We start from the raw sequence: 22,716 nt of genomic DNA, 5'->3' as shown, positions 1-22,716 counted from the left end.
GCTTTGCTTATGTATAAAAACACTGCCCGGCGCCTGCCAGCCTCCAGAGGCTCTTGGATCTGGCAGAGGTTAAAAACAGCAAGTACAAGATCTCAGGTTTCCACAGACATTTGAGATTTGACAGCAGGAGGAGGGTTTCTGCAGGGAGGGCTCTTGTGTTGGCACTGCATGGTCAGACACAAAAACAGTCAGGTGCTGGTCAAGACCTGAACTCACACCATGGTCCAGCTCTGGGCTAGGCAAGCCTGTCAAAACTGCTGTTTTCATGCATTTGCTACACCAGGCTGAGGAAGAGAAGGCCAGGGGTTCAGAAAGGGCAGGAGCTGCCTGAAAAACATCTGTCTGAGGAGGCACAGCCCAGGCAGGCAGCTGGGTCTGCCACAGCACAACCTGTGCTCTCATCCAGGTTCTAACACCCAACAGCTCTTCCACTGCTGGGCTGATCAGACCCCAGCAAACTCTGCTGTAAACACTGCTCAGGTGAATAATGGATTTGCTCCAAACTGCAAAGCAGCAGCTATTGTGAGTGCTCCTCGCTCTATGGAAACCCTGTATTTCCATTGTTACAGGCAAACAATGGAGCAGGCAGCAGGAGAGAGGGAGAGGGGAGCAGGAAGTGCCTGGCCAGAGACCACAAGTACAACACAGGTGCCCCAATGCTCTGAAAAGCCTTGGTGCAAAGTGTCAGAGTCCAGCTCCCCTATCAAAGCCTGCCAGGAATGCTCCAAGGCACGTGGGAGAGCAGCACTTGCTCTTCACGTGATACCCATGGGTTAAACAACGGGAATGGGCTTGGATGCTTGCAGGGAGGAGATGAATCAGGTTTAGGAAGACAAGAGGCAAAGAAAAACAGGGATGGGAGGAAGGTGCTGAGTGGAAATCACTATGGGAACACTTGCTCTGCCTCAGGTCAATAAGGAGCAGCACCTTCTGCTTTCACTGCCCTGTCACAGCTCCAGGCCCTGCCACCACCCCACTGCCAATGCCTCACATGGAACAGAGCACTGATACAGGTCTGGCTTTGGGGTAAAACATCCCTGTGCATGACTGGACTGCAGCCCTGCCAGGCACCCCCAAACCCCAGAAGCAGCATCAAACCCCAGCACTGAACTAAATAACAGCTGTATTCAATTAATAAAAAATAAAACAATGTGAAAATAATTTGGGATCCTACAGAACTGAGATTCCCAAAACCCATCAGAGAAGCAGGTGGCACCATTTGGAGCTCACAGCCTCCTGCCCTTAACAAAAGGGCTATACCCATACAGGGAATTTTTGGTTGTGTATTTTTCTTTCTTTTTGTTTTAAACATGCTCCCCATGACTGCTGCACACAAACCCAGGTGAGGTGGATTTACCAAGATAGGAGCCCACAGGGCAGACTTTGCCTTATCCCATGGATCCAGAGCAAAGACAGACAGAAGTTAGTGTTTCCACAGGTTTATAAATCTGATAAATACAAGTATAACACCCTGCCCACCACAATGGGGCAAGGGGGAAGGGAAGGGAGTCCCAAGGGTTGCTGAGAGAGCACTGGCTTGTACTTGGCAGCTGGAGAGTTCACGACAGCTGGAAATTTATGCTGACGTATCAAACAGCTTCTCAATCATCTCCCCAACCTGGTCAACCTGGTATTTGATGTATTTCTCAGGGTTCTTGGTGAAGGGCACGTTGCCAAATCTACAAAAGAAAACAGGTGACAAACAGCTGGAACACAGCAAAGAGATCCACTGGTGCCCCCTCTGTCACAAACCAGCTCCACTCCAGCACATCCCACTCGAGTGGCAGAGTATCCTGTGTAGAGCAAGTGACCCGGTTACAACTGGCCTCACAAGTTTTACATGGACAGCCCAGGGGGGCTCAGGGCTTTGTGCTCGCTGACCAAGGAATCAGAGTGACAGCAGATGTCTGTGAACACTCAAGGTCAGCTTGGGAACGTCTGAGTGTGCAAAGCAGAGAAGCTGAGACAGGACGATACAAAAGTGGCTTGCTCAGGCTATGCAAGGCCCCAAAGACCTCAGTAAACCTTAAGAGGAGAGGACAGTGCTGCAGGAGGTCTCACCTGTTCAAAAAGGCACCATAGGTCTCTTTCACAATGGTTTTCTGTGCCCGGCGGATTTTGTCCCGTTGCTCCATGTCTGGGATTGCCCAGGCCTTCTGGATCTTACACAGCTCCTCCAGCCCATCATTAAAACCCTGTCCAAAGACAAACTGTCCAAAGACTGTCCAGTGAGCACCCCAACTGCAATCACACCTCCACAGTGAGTCTGATGCTCCTTCCCTCCCCTGCTAATCACCAAGAGGTCTCCTCCTCAGGCAGATCTGTGTCCCAATCAACCAGGGCATGTTCTGACACCAGCCAGCACCTCCTTACCTTAAAGCGCTCCTTTATCATCTGCCTCTCCTTGTCCTTGAGCTGTAACAAGGAGGGAAAGGATCTTATTTATCTCCAGAAATAAATATCAAACACCAGTGTTTGTCCACAACTCCCCATCCAACCTAAGCAATATCCTACAGCAGTGAGGAGAGAGATGCAGGGAGCAGCACACCCTACCCCCACCTGAAGTAGGGTTAACAAGGATAATTTTCAGCAAGAACACACATAAAATAGACTTCTTCATGCTTCCAGCCCTTTCCAAGGGAAGCTCTCAGGATTTTGAAAATCCAAAACAGAGGCATCTGCTCAGGTGAAGATGTAAGAGTGGAGGCAGAGATTAAAAGACTTGGATGAACGTAGGTCAGGGGAGATCAGAAGGCACTGCTGTTGTCCACTTGTGCCAGCCACAGTGCTCACTCTGCAGAGTGATACTGGCATGAAATATAAAGAAGGTTTCTGAGAATTTTTTATTACAAAGAAGATGGTGTTTCTGGCAACTTCTATCATGTCAAGCCCATCCTTGCCCATCCTCTCACCTTCACTCCTGGTTGAAAGACAGGCAGGTTTCTCTCAGAGATGTAATCTGTCACCTTCAACCAGCTGCATGTGCAATGAGATGGGAGAGAAGCAGAGAGTTACTCACACCTCTACCAGAGCACCTCTGTCTTCACCCGTGACCCAAAGGCCCCCTCAGACAATACACACCTCAAAACTTCCCACAGAGCCCCCTTCCCAAGATGGACTCATTGCTTGGAAACCAAACATACTCTGCTTTGGTTTTAGCCAAGTTTCTGGTTTAGGTCAATCTCTCCCACTGCTCCAGCAGCTCCCAAAGAGCTCCCAAAGTGACAAAAGCAAGGCAGAGGATGTCACCGACCTGCGCTGGTAGGTCTGGATCTGCTGCTCAATGAGCTCCCGGTAGGACCTCTCCGCTGTTTTCTGTGTCACAGCCACCAGCTGGATCAGCTCAGACCTGGAAGAGCAGGAAACATGAGGAAGCACCTGAGCCAGCTGCTCTCCGGGCTGCGCTCAGGATGGCAGCATTTCAATCCCCATCAACAAGTTTCTTTCAGCCCTTCACAATAAAATATTCCTTGAAATGTGCAAACTGGGAGACAGAAGCAACTCGGAGTTACTTTCCACAGCCACATCCTCAATCCTCCCAAGATCAAAGGATTCTCTAAAACCTAAGGCATTTTCTAATGCTTTTATCTTCCACTCTCAGGTAATGTGATGTTTATAATACTGCAAAACCTTCAAAGAGGCAGTTTCAAGGATGGAAGAAAAAGCAGATATGAGGCTGGCAAGTAAATGCTCTCAATGCAGAGCTCTGCTCCAAAACCATCCAATCGGCCTTGGACTTGAGGGAGATTCACTCAGGGGACACACTTACTTCTCCAGAGATTTCAGAATGTAGTTGTAGTTGTTATGCAGAAAAATGGCACTCAAAGCTGGGTCTTCATAAACCTTGGATTTACTAAGCAGGTTAAGCTGCAGGTTGCCCAGAACTTTGCCTTAAAGAGGGAAAAACACAGAACAAGAAGTTTTGCACTGAAACTTATTATTACTGACTAAGCAAACCAAGCTGTGTGCCCACAGCAAGTGAACAGCACACGCCTGACTGCCTGTACAAAGGCTACAATCATGTGTACTTAACAGCCCTTACACAGATTTTCTTCAGCAAGTCACCACAGCCTCTCTGAAAACTGCCTTCCAAGCCTTGGCAATGGAGGTGAACTTTGGGTTCAGAGGAACCCCCAGAACCTGCCACAATGCAAGCTCAGGTCGCAGAAGCCTAAGGACTTGCTCTCCATTGTAACAGAATCAGAAAGTGACATCAGTGATTTCTCTAACTCCCTTTGGCAGCTGGGAGCCTTCATGGGGTTGAAGGTGACAATGGTTTAAGGGAACAGCTCTGCAGCACAGTGAGCTGCTGCACTGTGCTTTGTCCTGTCCTACTCTAACAGCCAAACTCCCAGTATGACCCTTTTTTCATCCCTCCCATCAGATTCCAGCTCAAATGTGGAAAGATTACATGAAGAAGAGACACAGCCTGTGCTCTTCACCCAGGAATGAGCCCAGTGAAGGCCTGTCCATGGGGCAGAAGCAGGAAGCTGATGCCTTCTAGGGGCTACCTAAAAACTGAGGCTCAACAAAATTAAAAGAATAAAAAGCATTTATATTTATTGAAGGGCCTTCAGGTACATTTCAGCCCCCCCCCCAGGGCTACACCCAAAAATGGACAAGGTCACAGGTTTTCACACTTTTATAAGTTTGGTCTATTTGCATATTGGGGGTTAATCTTCCAATTACAGCTTTAAGTAATGAAGTCATTTACCCAAAGTTTGCTCCCCCTCCACTCACTTTTGTTTACATTTCTTGGGGCCTGAAACAGTGAGGTGTCCTTTATTCCCAGGCCTAGAGAGGAATTGTTCTGTCTGACCAAAATGGGGTAACAGTAGTTAGCAGTCTATATGGAGTTTGGAGTTATATACTAAAGAACTGCAGGTTTACAAATATCTGAAAAATACAAAAGCTAAAATCCTATAGCATCAAAGGTGTACTCACAGATGTAGGTGCTCAGCAGCCGCCTGCTGAACTCTGAGCTGTAGCTACTGGCTGAGGAGCTGGTCTCTGAAAGGAAAGTCTTAGGCCAGTTAACATGCCCTGGGAAGAGGGGGGCTGTGTGGTCAGCCTGCCTCTATTCCTCATCCCTGTTGCTATGGAATTAGCTCCCATTGACAGTGAAATAGCTCCTGCTTCAGAGCCCACTGTCAGCAGCTCATCCAGGCTGAGGGGGCAAGAGCTCTGCACCCTCAGTCCCTGTGTCTGCATCAATGCAACCCCAGCAGAAATATCTCCTTTCCTTCTAGGTGCTCAGGGAACATCCTTTTTATCAGAAAGAATCATTAAACTCCTCCCCATCCATTCCCCCAGCCTGAAAAAAGTGTTGGTAAGCACTAGAAACTGGCAATCAGAGAACAATGAGCTGGAGCTGTTAACAGCAAGCACACAACAGTAATTGAAACAAGCAGAAGGGCTCTGGAAAGCTTCAGCCATCCCCATGGTTGCTGACAGGGCCTGCCTGGCTCCAGGAGGGACTGTGCCAGCATGGGAGGCTGCCCCTGCAGGCAGCAGAGACTCCAGGCTGGCACATGCTCCTCTGTCTGGAGATGCCTTTCTGCCCTCGAGGGCTTGTGGGCATGGGGCCCACAAGACACGTGGGGTGGCCATCTCCTCCTGCCCCCTCCAGAGAGTTTGGCAGCCAGACCTAGCTCGGGTGGTCTGAGTTCACCAGCACCCCATGGGAAAGGCCCCGAGCTCCTGTTGCTGGGAGCTGGACAATAAGGAGCTGAGTGCCCATGGGATAAAGCACGACACCAGCTGGGCCAATCTGCTACCTGTGCCAAAGGGATTCAGTGCCATCAGGGTGTCTTGAGCCTGTTTCAGCTCTTGTGGCATCCCTCATTGTCTGCTGTGACAAGCCCTCCCTATTCTCTCCAGCCCACTGGCAAGGATTATTCACCCTCCCTTTTTTCCCCTTTTCAGTTATGTGTTAATGTATTTACAACTGCTGGAGGATAAAGAATTAACATACATCACCAGAGTCCAAGGCAGGTAGGTGTGGGTAACTTTGCTTACCTCTGGGATCTAAAGGAATATTGTATGTGTCCCCAAGAACTACAGAGATTAGGCAGAGCAGAGAGAAAAGGGGAGGGATGAGAGAGAAAAAGAAATGCAAAAGTGCAAAAAGACAGGTTAGAGACCACCATTCCTTTGAGAACAAAGCAGATATTAACACAGAGCAGCCACAGGCAGGTGCAGAGGAGAGCAGGCAGGAGTCCCTCCAAGGCCACAAATGGAATGGAGATCACAGAGGAAAGGCAGAGTCCAACATCCTTCTCCTGCTGGAGACATTGTTTGCATTGTCATTGGTTGTATTTAGCACAACACCTCATTCCAAATCAGTCCAAATCCACTTTCAAGGCAAAGCTACCTCAAATCTATGCTGACTTTTCAAACAGCTAAGAGAGATCTCACTGCAAGACAACATGTCAAGACTTCCACACAGTGCTGACATCACCATTCAGGGGACAACATGGGAAACAGTTGGTTGTTCCAAGAAAAAATTCAGACCAATTCTTTGGCCAAGGAGAGAGAGCCAAGACCCAGAAGGGCCTGAGCATAGTGAGCTTGCAAGTGGAAAAGAGGCACAAGGCAGTGCTAGAAGAGATGGGGCAAAAGCAGAGACATCTTAGTTTGAGTTGATTTAGAATTAGCAAAAATTTCCAAACGGAACTTTGCAGGTAACAGTCTGGAGGCAGCTCTGAGCTTCCTCCTCTGCTTCTAATGGGCTCTTTAACCTTCTCCAGCCTGTGCCTCCTCAGGGCCCTGAATCTCCAGTCTGCTCCATTCCAACCTCCTTGAAAGCACGAGCTCTGCCAAGGCCAAGAGCTCACTGGACAGCCTGGAGTTGCTGCTCTGCACAGAACCAAAAATCCTACTCCAGCTGATAAGCAGCACCACCCTGCTACACAAACAGCTCTCAGCTTCTGATCTATGCATTTATTTCCACAGTGAGTCTCTTCACTGAGAGCCAGTGAACAGCCTGGAGAGCAGAACTAAAACTTATCTCTCTGACAGGATGCACAAATGGCTCCAGAGCCCCAGCATGCCCATGTCTCAAGGCTGAGGAGATTCTTGCTGCTGCAGTTGTACTCTGAGCAGAGCACGATGCTGTTCACACACAGAGCCCAGCTGGAGCAGCCACCCTCACTCCAGTACAGTCACACAGCACCAGACCAGGGCCAGACTTGGAGCTAAAAGACCCAGGCATCCTCTCTCAGAGCACACCAGCAGTAAACACCATCCTCACTGTACCTGCCAGGAGCTGTGGAAGGCCAGCAGGAAACTCTGCATCCCTTGGAGTTCTCCAGACAATCAGCTATGTGGTCAAGGAATATTGGAGGACAAGACAAACCACAGGGTGAAGGACAGGAGGAGAACAAGCTCACAGTGCATGCTGAGGTTTGGTCACTTCAGGGAAGATGTCCAGGGAATCTGAGGAAGGAACTGCATGCCCAAGCAAGCCCCATGCATGTACATACCTTGTGATGCCAGCATGGCACCTGCTGTCTCCTGGAAATCCAGTAATTGCTGTAGGAAAAGGATGGCCTGGAAGCAAAGGAGGGAATTTAGGAGCAACCATCATTACATCTCCTGTGCTCTGCTATTAAGGATCATGAGAACCACTTGTCCCCCACACTTAGAGGCATTCAAGAATAAATCACTACACTCCTCTAACTGCTGGGTTTTCCACACACAGTCCCACCATGGCTGAGCAAGGGTCACCAGCTCATCCTGCCATGGAAATTGTGTTATTGTTAATGCCAAGACACCTTAATTTAGGAAGTCTCCCTACTGCTCTTTTGAAAACTCCTTCAGAAGCTGTTTACCACAAAGGATGGTTCAAATCATCATCACGTACATTGCTGGTGAGTTCATGAACTGTCCCATCTTTTGGCATGTTGTACTCCTTGTCTGGATCATTCTAAAAAGGGAAGAGAGAGACCTAAGGTGAGCATGCAAGGGGAGACACCTACAATACAACTGCTCCTACAAGTGAGCTGAAGGCTTCTTCATCCAGCTACTCCCAACACCCTCAGGCCCAGCTCTTGCAGTGCCATCTCCTGGTGCTCAGAAACCAGAGCTGCCAGGCACCAGCGGCTCAGAACCTCAGGGCTCTGTTCAGCATGTGGCAATCACACTTTCAGCTCACCTACCATTCACCAAGCCCATCTTACACAGGAACAGCTTAACATGAGTCCTCCAAAACGTTTCAAGGCAGCAATTTTCCTTTCTGTTTAAAGAGCATTAATTCTGAGATAGACTTGGTATCTGCAGAGGTCTGGATGCTCATGTCAAATTATTTGTAGGATGCCTGCTAAGGATGTTAGGCAAAGGCCTTCTGTGTTTGAAACCAGCACCAAGCATTTGCTATTTGACTGTGCCAAGTAATCCAGCAAGTTCCTGCTTCAGTCAGAAACTACAGGGGTCTCATGGAAAGCTGAAAGCTAAACTAGGGGTTTTGCTCCAAAAAACCCTCTTCCAAGCCTGATCAGAGACCACTGAGGAGAATCCTACCTTAATGTTGTCTGCAAACTCTTCCAGTGCCTTTGCACCAGTGGTCTCCATGGAAGTGATCAGCCCTGGCAGTTTGTTCTTAGTGCCTGCTGCAGTTCCCTGGAATAGTTCCATAACAGATCAGAAAAGGAAATAAAATAGTATCTGAACTTCCACCCAGCAACTACCCTACCTCATCCCCCACCCCAGCATCTCATTCTCAGCTCCTCATATGCCAGAATATTTACAGCACCATCAACAACACATGAAATCCCACATTCTCCAAGCAGAAAGGGAAGATATCATGATGGTCCATCAGGGTCAGGACTTGAACTGAAAAGAGCTGCTGCTGAGAGATGCTGAATTTCTGGTTCACCAGCTCAGAAAGGAGCAAGGTGCACTTGTGTAACTGCAGTCCATAGTGGGGACAGAAGCAGCAAGGCTTTGCTCAAAGCCACTGTGATAATCCATTTCAAAAAGTTCTCCAAATAATGCAAGCCACAGGACCCTCTCCAATCCCATCACATTTACCTGCAAGACCTGGTCAAATTCTGGCTTCATCTGCTTGAGATGCTTCAGGATGGGGAAGATTGTGAGCACAGCTGAATAGTCATGTCGGATGATGGCTTTCCGGGCAGCTGAGACAATGTTATCACCCTCCATGATCAAGTTATCCAATGACTCCTGCAACAAAGCCAGACTCATGAGGAAGGAACAGGGCTGCCCAGGCAGCACAAAGGGCTCAATGCAGGACACCCATTCCAGTTGACCCTTTGGCTGATGCATCATTTGGTACCAGTGAAGGACTCTGAGCACATGTTCTGCAGGCTCTGTGCAGGCCCTGCTTCCCTCAACAGGACCTGGAGGACAAGCACAGAGGCTCAACTGACCTGGATGAGAGAATCAAAGGTCTTCTTCTGGTGGTGCTCTGGGACAATTTCTGTCAGGAGCTGGTATTCACTCTGGGCCAGTTTGACAAAGGCACTGACGCAGTGGATGTAGGCGTCGATCTCGATGTCGAAAACGTCGTCCCTCCCTGCAAGGGCAACACGCCTTTGGTTTACACAAGGAGCACGAGGTTCTTCTGGGAAAGCTGATTCTGGCTTTGCACCCATCCGTGTGTGAGAACAAGAGTCATCTTCTCACCACTCCTGCCCTGGGTTTGTGTGTGGGAATCTCTGAGTACCCTGCAGGAGGCAGGAAAAGCCACCCGCAGCTCAGGAAATGCACATCAGGGCACCACCTCTTTCCAGCCTCGTGGCAGAAGTAAAGTTTGGAGCTCTTCTGGGATACAGACTAAATTTAATCAAGGGCTTGAACACAGAGTACTAAACTCAGGAAGGTCTGAGGTGAATTATTCAATATCTCTGCTTGTATTTTTAGAATTCCTTATCTCCATCCGTCATGCAGATGAAGAACTGCCATTTGGCATCAACGTTTCTGGGCAATAAAGGCTGTCCTGGAAGGCAGCTTCTTCCCGCTTGCAGAAACAAGATAAAAAACCAGGCTGATGAACATTTACATCTTAAGAAGCAGGAATATCAGCACAGCAAGGTGAGTTATCTGCCATACAATGCTGCATACAAATGCAAATATCTCAGTCCTAGAATATGAATATTTCAGTCAAAGATCCATAAAGATCATACTTGGTAGGCACGAGAAGTGACACAAGGGCCAGCACCACTCATGCCAACCACTGCTGGATGTGTCTGCAGGACAGACACAGACAGACCCCATCCTGCAGGACAGTAAGATGACACAGAGAGGCCATCTCTAAGCTACAGGCTGCTGCTTCTCTCCTCCCAGAGACTTTTGATGGAAAAAGAACCAATTCTTCCCCATGCTGACAGGTCCCTCAGGTTGATATTTCAGAAGTTTTGGTCAGCAGAGGAGACACAAGACTGCCTGCTGTGCAGCGGTGCACTGTAGCATGTGCTGCACTGCTCCCTTTCCTGCTTGCTTTGTTTCAGCACCCAAAGGCCACCTACAGGAAAATGTCCCTCAGCATGGTGACCTTTGGCTGGACAAAGTTGGGCTCCTTGTCTGAGGGCTTGGGGGCTGTGATTAGTAGCAGTGAATTCTATTGAGAAGAGCCAGAGCTTCTTAGCCAGAGGAGGCTCATGCTCCAGGACTGCCAACAGAGAGGAACAGCCCTGGCTGCACCACCACAGTGGAACACACAGGGAAGCAGGGGGGACCAGCTGGCTCCCAGTGCCACCCCGGTACTTACCCGCAGCCGGCCCGTGCTTGTCGCCCAGGGCATCGGAAAGGTGCTTAACGCGTAAGTCATGCTCATGACCTAGTGAGATGGCAGCCGGCACAAACAGAAGGTGCAATTTATCCAGGGTGCTCACAGCAAGGATGCTCACTCTGGCTGGAAGCTGCTTCAAGCCTGGCTTATTTGATCTGGTGGACATCTATTTCCCTACAGTCCCAGGAATGCTTCCTGACCAAATCCTTTTGTTGGGCTATTTAGCGGTAGCAACCCTCTGAAACCTGCTGAGAAGTGTGAGTTCAGTTGTTTCTTGGACCACAAGAGTCCCTTGAACGTCCTGCCTTATGTTCTGAATGGGATTGCAGGCACCAGAGTCCAATTTTTACCCACAACCATTAAAAATCCAAACTCAAAGGCTCTCTCCTGCTCAGCATGAGGATTTTCCCCCACGTGAGTGATGTCAGTCACATCTGGGTTTAGCAGGCTGCAGCACAGGTGCTCAAGAGACCTGCTTAGGATGGACTCATAACAGGAGGCAGCAATATCTTAGAGATGCTTTGAAGCATCTTCTCCCTTAACTGACACAACCTCTAGGAGCAGAGGAGGTCAGAAAACAGGAGTCAACCATTCAGGCAGGTTTGCACAGAAAAGATGTACAGGCACAATGCACTGAGCTACCTGTGGTCCAACACTTCAGCACCAGGTTTGGAAAGGTCACTAAGAAACTGAATGTCTCAAAGTCCAGGCAAAAAGAAAAGAGAACAGGAACACCACAAGCAGATGTCAGCAGAGCTTCCATTACCCAGGTGGCTGTGGTGGGTCAATGTTAAGGTAACACTCCTCTCCACCTCTACTCATGCTTATGGAGACTTTGAAATTTAGATAGTAAATTCTGAACAGAATAAATAAAACAAATATAATTTGGCCCTCCAGCATCTCTTTGGTTCCCCAATCCAATGCTGTCCACCAAGCACTGAACTAATGGAAGCCCCACCTGGAAAAGCAAGGCTGATACACAGAGAAAGTCAAGGGTGAAGTAGCTCGAGCTGTGATTACCTTCCATAGGAATGAGGTTAGAGGCCCCCTTTTTCCCATCTAGACCATGCTGAGAGTACTGTTTCAGAAGGTTCTGAGCCTTACGGATCGTGCCTGTCACCAGAACCAGAGAGAAGAGACAAGAAGACCTAGAAAATGAGTGAAGGAAAACAAACCCAGAACACCAGCCCTCCACCAGCAAGTCACCTGGGCCCAGCAAGAGGATGCTGGGCAGCAATGAGGATGCTCAGCACGGCAACGTGAACCCCAAAGTCATGTCCAAGATGTGTGTGCAGATACAATGGCATTTCCAGAATGCTTCCCTGCTTTGAGAATGGGGCATAAATTCCAGCCAGGGAATCAGTTTGGAGACACAGCATGGTATGGCTGGGTGATAAACACAACCAGAGAAGGGAAGGCATGAAGCTCCCTTCTCTGTAAAGGGTTTGTTGAAGTTGATGCTCTGCATCCAAGCACAGAGAGTTTGCTGCTTTTCCTCAGCTGTGGAAGCAGGGCTTTGCATATGGACAATTCCTGTCTGGCAACATGTTGCCTGCTCCTCAGAGCCACAGCTGCAGTCACTTAGTACAAGTTGCCCTTCTGAGGGTATTTTCTGAGCATAATCAATAAAGAGCCATCAGGAGCCCCAGAGCCAAGACAAGGAATGGTACAGGAAGCAGTAAAAGGGTGACAACCTCTGGGCTTTTTTTGCACCAGCAATTCCCATCACAGGAATCCCAGAATAATGGATGCTTCCCACCCATGAGTAACTTGCACTAAGCCACCCTAATCCCCAAGACACTTCTCTTCTAAAGAACTGCAAATCAATTAAAACCATGGAAAAAAAATAACACTGGGTTAAAAGATTTATACTTCAAACACACAAAAACCAGACAGAACTGAACAAAAGGCAGTGCTGGATATACAGCTGGAAAGCACAAAACAAAGCATTAATGTGACAACTGAAGCCTAGGCAGTGTTTCCACATTAAAAGGTTAGTTGTCATGCAACAAGCTACAATTATCACAAGCACACCGACACCCTCCCACAGCAGACCTTTGCTGCTGCCTGCACAACAGGGAACTGGAAGTTTTGGGAAGGTGGAAGGGGTTTCTATAGGAGACCCAAATGAAACAGAGCTGGGCTGAGTAAATGAAGAAGCCAAAAACATAAAAATGCTGCTGCCAAAATTAGGAATTCTTCCGCTATAAAGTAATAAATACTTCAAACATGCAGAAGATCTCTACTTCCACCTCTAACTGTGAGCCACAGTGCAGCCTGGAAATGAGTGGTGGCTGCCCAAATGCTGAAGGGAGCCCAAGTACACACTGCTGCACACCCCTGGAACAACATTCTAGGGTGCAGGACAGCTCCATCCCATAAAGGATGGCAAGGGAAAGGAAACTTCAGGTCCCCCAGACAGTGGGAGAGAACAGCAGAGAGAAGTTCCCCTTGAATTACCAAACTGCCTTAACCTGGTGCACTTACTAAATGACAGAACATGCTTCCCAAAATGTAATATTTCACTGGTAATATTGTCCTTCTACCAGCTCAGAGTGCTCTCAATCACTTTGCAAATAAAGAAAAAATCATATCCATGAAACACTTTCTTTTAGCAGGAAACTTCTCCCCTCTCGACCCACACCTGGGAGATGGGCAGGATGGAAAGTCTCACGCCTTTGCTGCCTGATGCATTTGCTCCCAAGCTTCTGCCACATGATCAGATGAGGGCTATGCCTCTTCTTCCAAGCCTCCTGATGCTTTTCACACCCTGCATCTCCACTTGATTCTTAGCTACTTCCAGAAACCTCAGGAGCCTGGGCACACCAGCAAGCTCCTCCAAGCAAGGAGGGCTCTTCCTTACTGCTGCTCCCATGGCTCAGCAGCTGCACAGGAGCTCAACTAAGGCACTGTTCTTCTACCTTCCCATGTTCAAGCATTTAGGGGGAGGGAAAAATACAAAGGAATAAAAATAGAGGGTGAATTGGTGTGACAACCAAGCAGACAGTGCAACTGCTGCTGCTGTGAGCAGGCTCTCACTCCACAGGTATGCAGTGGATGTTTTCACAGCCCACCCTTGATGGTTTCTTCTCTTTTCCAATTTTTTTCCTCTTTTTCTCAATTTCAGGAGCTGATTATGCTGCATTTTATTTGCATAAGCACAATTACCTGTGTTTACTGACACACACCAAGTGTTCAGTGTCCGGGGGCATCACTTCAGTGCTGCTGGATCCCTCTGACTTGGCATCATAATTAGGCTTTAATGGATTCTGGTGGAAGCCAAGTGTTTTGTTCCAGGATTGTTTTCCCCTATTAAGCAGCTCCCTAACCAAATGGGACTGTGTTTCAGCTACTAATGAAAACATCACATTCAAGCCAGGCAGAGATCAGTCTGGGAAACAGGAATGTGCTCTTTATTCTGCCACTCAATCTGCCTTAGGTACCACTTCACTGGAGCACTAAGAAAACTGGAAAAGACCTCCCCTGTAGTCTGAAAAGAGCCTCCAAAGGTAAAAAAACACCTGAAACCTTTGCTTCTGCAGCCCAGTTGTTCCATAGAGTGGGGTTTGGGCAAGCATGAGACATTTTTCCAAATGCAACTCATTCTCTTGTTTCTCTCTTCCATTAGGCAGATTTCTATCCAAGCAGAAAGGCAACACATCCTCTTTTCTCAAGCACCAGCTGCAGGAATCTGCATGAAACCAGACAATGCCCTCTGGCTTTTGTAGGCAGCCAGCCAGGTAGCCCCATCCCTCCCCAAAAGTGCAGAGCTGCTGAGCTGCCTGCTGCTCTCAAGCCAAAAGAGAGCACAGGGTCTACAGGCATCACAAAGAAACTTTATTTTATGCACATATGTTTGCAGCAGGATGATTTGGGAACCTGAATACACCTGCTCTCTGAGAGGGAGTGGTGACATTCCAAACATCAAACTAAAACCAGAAAAAGCCCACAAACCATCAGCTCAACTTGATCTGTCAAGTGTCACTTAAAAGGAGACAGATGCTTCAGCAGCATCTCCAGCAGTCAGACTTTTAACTGCATGATGTAGTAACAGGAGACAGCACAGGGTACATCAACAGACAAAACAGGAACAGAGAGATGAAGACCCTCTGAAACAACACATGGATATGGAGCACGTTCTCTAGAATTCAACACAGTCCCTGGGGCTATCTCTGCCTTGTTACCCTGCTCCTCACCTTCCCTTTAGCTTCTCTTGTGCTTTGTTTTGTGGTAAAAAAAGCTATAGCACATCAGATTTAGTTTGTTATTTACCCCTTGCAACAGGTTAAATAGAGTGTGCATTGGGGTGTGCACTGGGATATTCTTCCTCAAGGACCAAGGAAATCAAGTCTCTTGTTGGAACTGTCAGAAAATCCCCTTATCTGAAACCCAGATTGGCAGAACTTGGCTTTACTTACTGAAATAAAGTAACAGAACAGAAAAAAAACCTTTGTCCAAATTGAACAAAGGCTAAACCCAGGGGATTCAAACACCACCAGATGATGTTGCTCTGAAGAGAGCCACTGTGCCAGTGTGAAGATGGTGTGAGACCTCCACCTCAAGAGCTGTACTTGAAAGCTAATGGAACTGCAGAAAAAACAGTGAATCTGTGCCTGAAGACTCTTTTTCTCCATTTTAAATTTCAATGAAGTACAATTCAGCAGTCAGAAGAGATGGCTGCTGTATGAGGTTCAACATCCAATGACCTTCAAGAGCTACAGTCTAGTTCTCTGTCTGCTTCATGAAGATTGGAGACAAATGAGCCACTATTTTTTCTTGGCATTACAATAACCCAAAGGATCACTTGAGACACTTTCCTTCATGCACCATCAGCTCCCTAGTGCATTTAGACCATGCTCTACCTGCTCCATCTCATAAAATCTAACTGAACTGGGCATAAAGACATGAAAACCTTCTGGCACATCTACAGCTGAGACTTTCCTCATGACAAGTAATTCTGGATGCCCAAATGCATCCACTTTGGAGGAGTCCTGTTTGTAGGAACTTTTATTCTCCAATGTGTGGGCTCCTCTCTATGGAAGCATCCAAGATCTGAGACCCTTTTAAAAATCCCTAGGATTTTTCAATAATCTGCCTACAAAAACAAAGCATCTCCCCCATCCCTGACTCTTTACCTAAGAGCACAGGGGAGGTCCTATCACTTGTCAGGATGCTCAGAAATGTTTGCTGACCATGCTGAATTCACAGCAATAAAAATACAGGAACCTTTTCAGAATCAGGTGATAACTGGCAAGTGTTGACCAAATCTGAAGCATCTGCAAGCTGAGCTTCCCATGGCTCAACTACAGAATCCCACTGGCACCTTTCAGTGTCTCTGAGCCTTAGCAAGTGGTTTTCTTCTGCCAGGGGAAAATTCACTGAAATTCACAGACCAATTCCATCAGCTTTCAGGGACAGCTCCAGGGCACAGCAGCAATGGCACAGATTGATTTTAAAAGACCACAGGGGTGATGTCTGGATGCCACAGCCTTCCCCAGACAGCCCTCCCTCTCCAAATATCCCAGGCACACCCTCTGCTGTAGCAAGAAGAGGCCCAGCAAAGCCTCTCCACACACAGAAGTGAAGAGAGTGAGCACCAGGGCCAGCACACACACACATAGACACATTACCTGGGATGAGGACTGCATTCACATCAGGATTATAAAAATAAACACAACACAATTAAAATGGGTATTTCTTCTTCCTCCCTTTCCCCATCCCATCCATTCCCAGTCCCTACCCACATTTCTCACTCTTTTCCTGAACTCACTAAGTATTTGGACAACACAGGACAAAATAAGGAAGGGGAGTATTGGCCAGGTAAACCTACAGAAATGTGAACTTTTCTGATGTGATCACTGTTTCAGAGGAGACAGAGTGCTGGGACACAGAGGATCAATATTCCTGTGCTGGTTTTTGCTGTTCTTCCTGGCTGTGCTCCCACTAGATGGCACATTCCAGAGATGGGAACTCCAGCCCTGCACTCCCAAACTCCAGAATGACCAACATCACCAGCTGCAGCAAAACTGCCTTGTGAGGAGAGAAGGAATAACCCACCAGCCACGTTCATAGCTCTTCCTGAGACAGGCTGAGGCAAGAGCTTTAAGAGCCCTTCTAAACTTCAGACAATGCTGTATCTCATTTTTGTAGGCACCTACCTCATCCCCATCCCAACTCCTGAGGGATTCTTGCTTTCCAGCACAATAATACTTTATTCATAGCTAATGATTGAAGTGAGGTGTTTTATCAGATACGAGCTTTCCATTTGCCATGGCTCAGGCTATATTCCACATGGCAAGGTTGAGGATTTGATCTGAGGTGTTCTAGATCAAATCCTTTTACAGCCCACTCAGGTCTCTTTTACTCATCTCCTTTGTTAAGGAGATGTACACAGGGCCCCTCTGCTCCCTTCACTGCACCCAGAGAACAGACCTGATGGCTTGACAGAGTCTGTATTCCCAATGCTGAATCCAGAGCAGAGAAGTGCTTACCTCCAAAACCTCACCTAAATGTCCTAAAACCACATTTTATACACAGAGATACCTCAGCAATGAGAAGGCCTGAAGATGTGTTAATACCCAGTGCAGTGAACCCTCCTTGGGCGCTCACCTGGTCTCTTGATGGGCTTTTTGGTGGGGGTGTCCTTCCTTTTGTTCTGAATGGCAGGGGAATATGGCACCCCTGAGGAAGAGCTGTTCTTACGGAAATGGTCCTTCAGCCCCTTGATGGAGCGGTCCAGCTGCACAGAGCGGATCTGGAAGTAAACTGTCATGAAATCTGAGGAGACAAGGTAAAAATGAGATTATAAGCACACAGGGAACACTATATGGTAAAGCAGACACTATGTGCCCCTGCAGGGACTTACAAGCATTGGTGTGGGACCCCAAGTCAGCATCCTTCCCTCCCAGAGCATCTCCTATTTTCTTAAAAAACTTATTCTCCCTTCCCCTGCAATCTTCATTCCAGCCCTCCCACCACACATAATACTAATCCCACCACTACCAAGTGGTAGAACTGACAGGAGATATTTGTGCAAAACATTGTCAATTCAAGTGCTCTCTTTCCAGCATGAGAGACTTTACACACTTTTCAGGATTTAGGGCACTTGGGAATTTAATGAGGTGCTCATCATTTGAAAGCAGAATGCAAACTGACTAATAAAATATGCTCTATATGCATGAGTTGCCTTTGATCATGGAAAAATTCTTAAGAAGCTTTTAAGGATGTTCATCATACTTGGTAGGCACAGTAATCCCCCCTCAGGAGTGAATCAGTGAGGTGGGGGGTGATTCTTGGAGCTGCATGAATGTGGAAGTTCATATTTCCTGTACAAGTCTACAAAGTCACTCAATCCTGAAGGAAAAGTTAATAAAGGTCTATAAAGCTCTAGGCAGTTCTTGATGCTGCAGAACAGGAAAGAAGAGACATGTACAGACTGAATAAAGTCTGTGCTGCTTTCCCCGTGCCCTTGGTCACATTTCATACAAAAAGTTCTGGTCATAAATATTTCCCAAATAGGAATAAGTGCCCAGTGTCTTGCACATTTATAAAACCTGAGCACTGGATAGCTGCAGCTTCATCTGAAGGCATTACAGGTGCAAATGCAGTGGATTTTTGCTACAGGACAGACTTTGCATTAACATGATTTGTGCTTTGTTTACACAGCTCATTCTGTTCAACTGATAAACCATCACTTCAGTCTCATTACAAAAAAAACCCCAGGATCTTCAGGTGCTGGAAAGACTGAAGTACTCAGCTGAAAGGTGCCACTAAGGCATCACTCATGCTGCCAGAGGGCCACAGGGACCAAGAGGCTGCAGCACCCACCCTGGTTCCTGCCGTTCTCCACCAGCCAGCCCGAGATGCGAATGATGTCGTGCAGGACGCTCTCCGGGAGGTGCTCCAGGGACATCTCCTCCTGCGTGTCCATCTCCTCATCGCCGCTGACCAGGTCCAGGATCAGGATGGGTGGCACTGGCTTGGTGTGTCGCGTCATCAAGCTGCGGAACTCCGACTCCAGGGATTCCTTGCCCCGCTCAAAGAGGGATTTCTGCCACAGAACACCAGGACAAAAGCAGAACAGCACTTCTGTAATCAGGCACTCAGAAGTATTTTTGCATAAGAACATCCTTCCTAACCACTGTCAAGTACTGCGGGCTTCAAACTCCAACCACAGCTGTACCTGATAGACTTTTAAAGTGAATTAAATTTAAGAAATGCTTGGGAGTTGTTCAAGTGGGATTTAAACAGATCACCCACTCTGCTCAAGCTGCTGAAGGACTGACAAGAGCTGCTCAGGAGGAGGTTCAATCAGCTCCTCCTCCACAGGTGCAAGAGCTGCTTTCAGAGTCCTCCTGGCACAACAGAGAGAGAGCAAAATGCCAGGAGCAGAAACTCTGCCCAGAAGCCAAAGCAATCATTCCTTCAGCTGTGCCCAAAGACCACCTTCCCCAGGCAGCAAACCCACAGCCTCTCCCAGCAGGGGACAAGCAGCAGGGCTGTGTCTGCCCCCCTCTCATGCCCAGGTTCCAGGTCCATCACCCACCACACGGTTCAGCTCCGGGCTGTCCGGGTTGTTGTCCTGGAAGTATTCCACTGCCTTCTGGATTTTGTCCATGCAATTCAAGTATTCCTCCAACCTCCCCGTGGGGCTAAAAAAAAAAAAAACCAGGAAAAAAAAGTAGTGCACCAAGAAGCAAACAAACAAAGTAACAAGAAAGCACTGGACCAGACCCGGGATAAAAATATAAAGGGAAATCTCAATCCCCTTTTCTTTCTCTAGGAGATCATGGAATTCCCTTCTGCCTGCACTCAGTGCCACAGCAGGATACCCAGCCCACACAGCAAGTGCAGAAGTACTGATGATGGAGCAGCACACAACTCTCAGCTTGCTTTCCTCTCCAGACAGGCCCTGATGGGAAGGCAGAGGGAACTGCACATCCCGTCTCAGACAAGAGCCATCCAACATCCTCCCAGACCAGGAGGCTCCAAAACAGCTCTGGTACATCCTGGATGTAGTGACAACCTCAGTGGGGAGGGAAAACCTCTGGGAAAAGGGCAGAGGAAAAGAGAGAAGCCAATGGAGATTGCAATGGGAGCACCTCTGCAAGATCTGGAAGAGATCCCAGTGCAGAGCCTGAGCTGTCTTTGCCCTGTGCAAATGGCTGAATGTCACACCAGTGTGCACTGGGGACGAGGAAAGAGTGTGGGAAGGGTACCAGGCATACCATGGGTGTGTGGAGTCAGCTCCCCCACCTCTACCTCAAAAATCCAGCAGGATGAAGCTCCCAGCAGGATCTATCTGCTCAACTCACCCTTCCTTGATGATCTTCTCCGTGTCCTTGGCCACGTGGTAGTAACTGATGACGTGATCCAAGCAGGACAGGGTCTTCTCCACGTTCTCCTGCAGGCGCTGCAGGTTCTCTGTCTGTTTGTGGACAGGGATGATGGAGTTCTCCAGCTTCATCAAACGGCTCTCAAAGGAGGAGAGGATTGAAACCTACACACCACGAGAGAAACCAACAGCTGAGGACTTCCTTCCTTTGGAGAGGGTGGGAGTTAGAGCAGGGAAGTCAGGGATCTTCAGGGCCTAGCTTCTGTTTTTGGGCTCTGCTATGAATTTGCCATGGCTCCTCAGCAGCTGTTTCCATCCCTTTTATTAACAATTACAAAACAGATCACCTGCCATAGAGGGATGGGCCAATCCCAAATGAAATGCTTGTAAAGAGGGAAGATAATGTTCCAACACAGTAAAAAGGACAAGCAAAATTCTATTCACCAACAGAAAATAAATCCACAGGAACTGTCTGGAGGTGCTCCATGTGAAAAGAGCAGCAAAAGCAATAATCAGCAGCCCCTGTGCTCCACACTGAGACCCAAATAGGAGCTGCACAAGGACCAGTCTAGTGAGAACCTTCTTTTCTACCAGAAATCTGATTTTTAAAGAGGTTTGTGATAGTGCTTCTGACAGGTGGAAAACCACAGCAAGCTCATAAAAGGGTGCCTCAGAGTCACCTCTTCCAGGCCAAAAGGCAATTCCTAGGATATTCACTCCTATGTCATGTTTTCCACACTTCTCTGGTGGAGCCTCTATGACTTTTTTAAAGCACTGAGACCAAGACTGGACATAGTATATAAACTGAGGGCTTATGAGCAATTACAGCACAATAATTACTTTTTACCTTTACAGAACACTCACAAAATAAAACTCCAAACAAAACCTGAATTATGAAGCAACAACATGATGCTGTTGCACAAACTAGTCTGAGGTTTCTTAATACCTTTTCCCCAAGAGAGAGGACTGACTGTAGCAGAGATGAGGCCAACATTTCAGCAGAGCAGGAGAGAAGCATTTCTCAGGTTTCCCCTTTGCCCAGTCACTGAAACCAAAGTGGTTCACCCCTCCACCTCCCTCAGATGGGCATAACAACAGCCCTGAAAACTAATAAACCTAAGAAAAAGTAAAGCCAGGCCCAACATTAGGACATCCCTACCATGTTCTTGGTGAGCTGGTCGCTCTTTTCGAGGCTCTCTTTGATAAAGGACAGAGTTTCTTCTTCCTGTGAGTAAGATATAAAAAATACTCTTAAATTCTGAACACTCAGGTTTAAGTCACTAAACAGTACACACAGGTTTTTACCAATCTTGTAAACTCTGCTGCAAGCCACGTTTGGTCTGATGCTGATTCTGTGGCCACATTTTAACATTGCCACCTCTTAAGAGAAATCAGAGCAAGTAACCCAAGGCGGGGACACATCATTTAACGAGCCAGGGGGTTCATGAATTCATTGTTTCTCTTCAATGCCATGAGCATCAGCACAAAATTAAATTAACACCCTTCCCTGCCACAGCACAACGCAGGTGCTGCACTGGCACCTTCCAAATCCACCGGGAACTCCAGTGTCCGATGCAAAGCAGCCACCGAGGGCCGGTTTTAAGTCATTAAAACCCACAGACTGGGGGGAACATCAGCCCGCATGGGCTGGCTTTAAGTCCCCAAAGGCCACAGGTAGAGGGGGAACTGCAGCCTGTCAGGGCTGCTCTCACAGGCTGCACCTGGGGAGAGCCCACTGATCCTCCCCACAGCGGAGAGGGGAAACCCAGGCCCAAAGCGGCGAGCAGAGATGCAAACCAGGCCTTGAAGGGCGACCTGGGGGTGCTCCCAAGGCAGGAGGGGGATGGCGAGGGCCTTGAGGGGTCCCGGGACGCCCCCAGGCCCGCTGAGGAGCTCCAGACCCAGCCTCGTCTGCCCGGCAACGCCAGGGGGCTGCGGGCCCGGGCCCAGCCCCAGGCCCCGGCAGCGCCCGCAGAGCGTCCCAAGCCCAATCCCACCTGCTTGAGCTTGTCCTCGATCTCCCTCCTGCGGGCCGACACCTCCTCGCTCGGGATCATCGCGCCGAGCCGCTCCGCCGCTCGCTCCCCACCGCGCCCGGCCCGTCACTGCCGCGCCGCCATGATGGGCGCGGCGGGGCGCACCGGGCATGCGCAGAGAGCGCCGCTGCCATCTTGAGAGTGGCGCCGTTCAAGAAGGGCCCTGGAGGAAACAGGGGTGACTGCGCGTGCGCACTTCCCTGCCAGCGGCCATGTTGGGGGTGGCGGGAGGGCTGCCCGCCATCTTGGGAGTGGCGCGATGGGTCACAACCACAGGATCAATTATTTTGGATTCCGAGATCATCGAGTCCAGCCCGTGTCCCAACACCCCCTTGGCAAGCAGACCATGGCACCGAGTGCAGCGTCCAGTCCTGAATATCTGCGGGGCAGTGACTCCACCACCTCCCTGGGCAGCCCATTCCACTGTCTAATCACAATTTTTGTGAAGAAATTCCTCTTCATCTCCAACCTAAAGCTCCCCTGGCACAGCTTGAAACTATGTCCTCTCGTCCTGAGCGTGGCACTGTTGCGTAAAATTTTCTTAAGAGAGGATGTTCTTTGATGTTTGATCTTTGTGTACTTTCAAGGCTAATCAA

General features: G+C 48.5%; 1 protein-coding gene across 11 annotated transcripts; it reads right to left on the bottom strand.

Moving 5' to 3' along the window:
- Positions 1 to 1,423: 1,423 nt before the first annotated feature.
- EXOC7 (exocyst complex component 7) lies at positions 1,424 to 22,263 on the bottom strand. 11 transcript variants are annotated; one of them, XM_041409152.1, is made up of 22 exons: positions 22,082 to 22,235; positions 21,244 to 21,309; positions 20,065 to 20,249; positions 19,296 to 19,401; positions 18,578 to 18,800; positions 17,360 to 17,527; positions 16,381 to 16,392; positions 11,771 to 11,863; positions 10,730 to 10,798; positions 9,390 to 9,535; positions 9,031 to 9,183; positions 8,521 to 8,619; positions 7,865 to 7,927; positions 7,485 to 7,551; positions 6,019 to 6,057; positions 4,945 to 5,010; positions 3,770 to 3,890; positions 3,254 to 3,349; positions 2,913 to 2,976; positions 2,374 to 2,415; positions 2,062 to 2,195; positions 1,424 to 1,679 (listed from the first exon to the last, which is right to left on the bottom strand). In XM_041409152.1, exons 1-22 carry the CDS (start codon positions 22,139 to 22,141, stop codon positions 1,577 to 1,579), a joined length of 2,175 nt encoding a protein of 724 aa, XP_041265086.1. In that variant the 5' UTR covers positions 22,142 to 22,235; the 3' UTR covers positions 1,424 to 1,576. The 11 variants fall into 11 exon arrangements, with proteins under 11 accessions (XP_041265086.1, XP_041265078.1, XP_041265080.1 ...); XM_041409144.1 differs by lacking the exon at positions 6,019 to 6,057 and having other exon boundaries at positions 2,062 to 2,210; positions 22,082 to 22,263; XM_041409146.1 differs by lacking the exon at positions 6,019 to 6,057.
- Between the last annotated feature and the right edge of the window lie 453 nt (positions 22,264 to 22,716).

This window comes from Onychostruthus taczanowskii, unplaced genomic scaffold (assembly GCF_017590055.1).
Source record: "Onychostruthus taczanowskii isolate IOZ18803 unplaced genomic scaffold, ASM1759005v1 scaffold30, whole genome shotgun sequence".
NCBI classification, from domain to species: Eukaryota; Metazoa; Chordata; class Aves; order Passeriformes; family Passeridae; genus Onychostruthus; species Onychostruthus taczanowskii.
The sequence above is the reverse complement of the archived record's forward strand: the minus strand, read 5'-3'. Positions and strand labels throughout refer to the sequence as shown.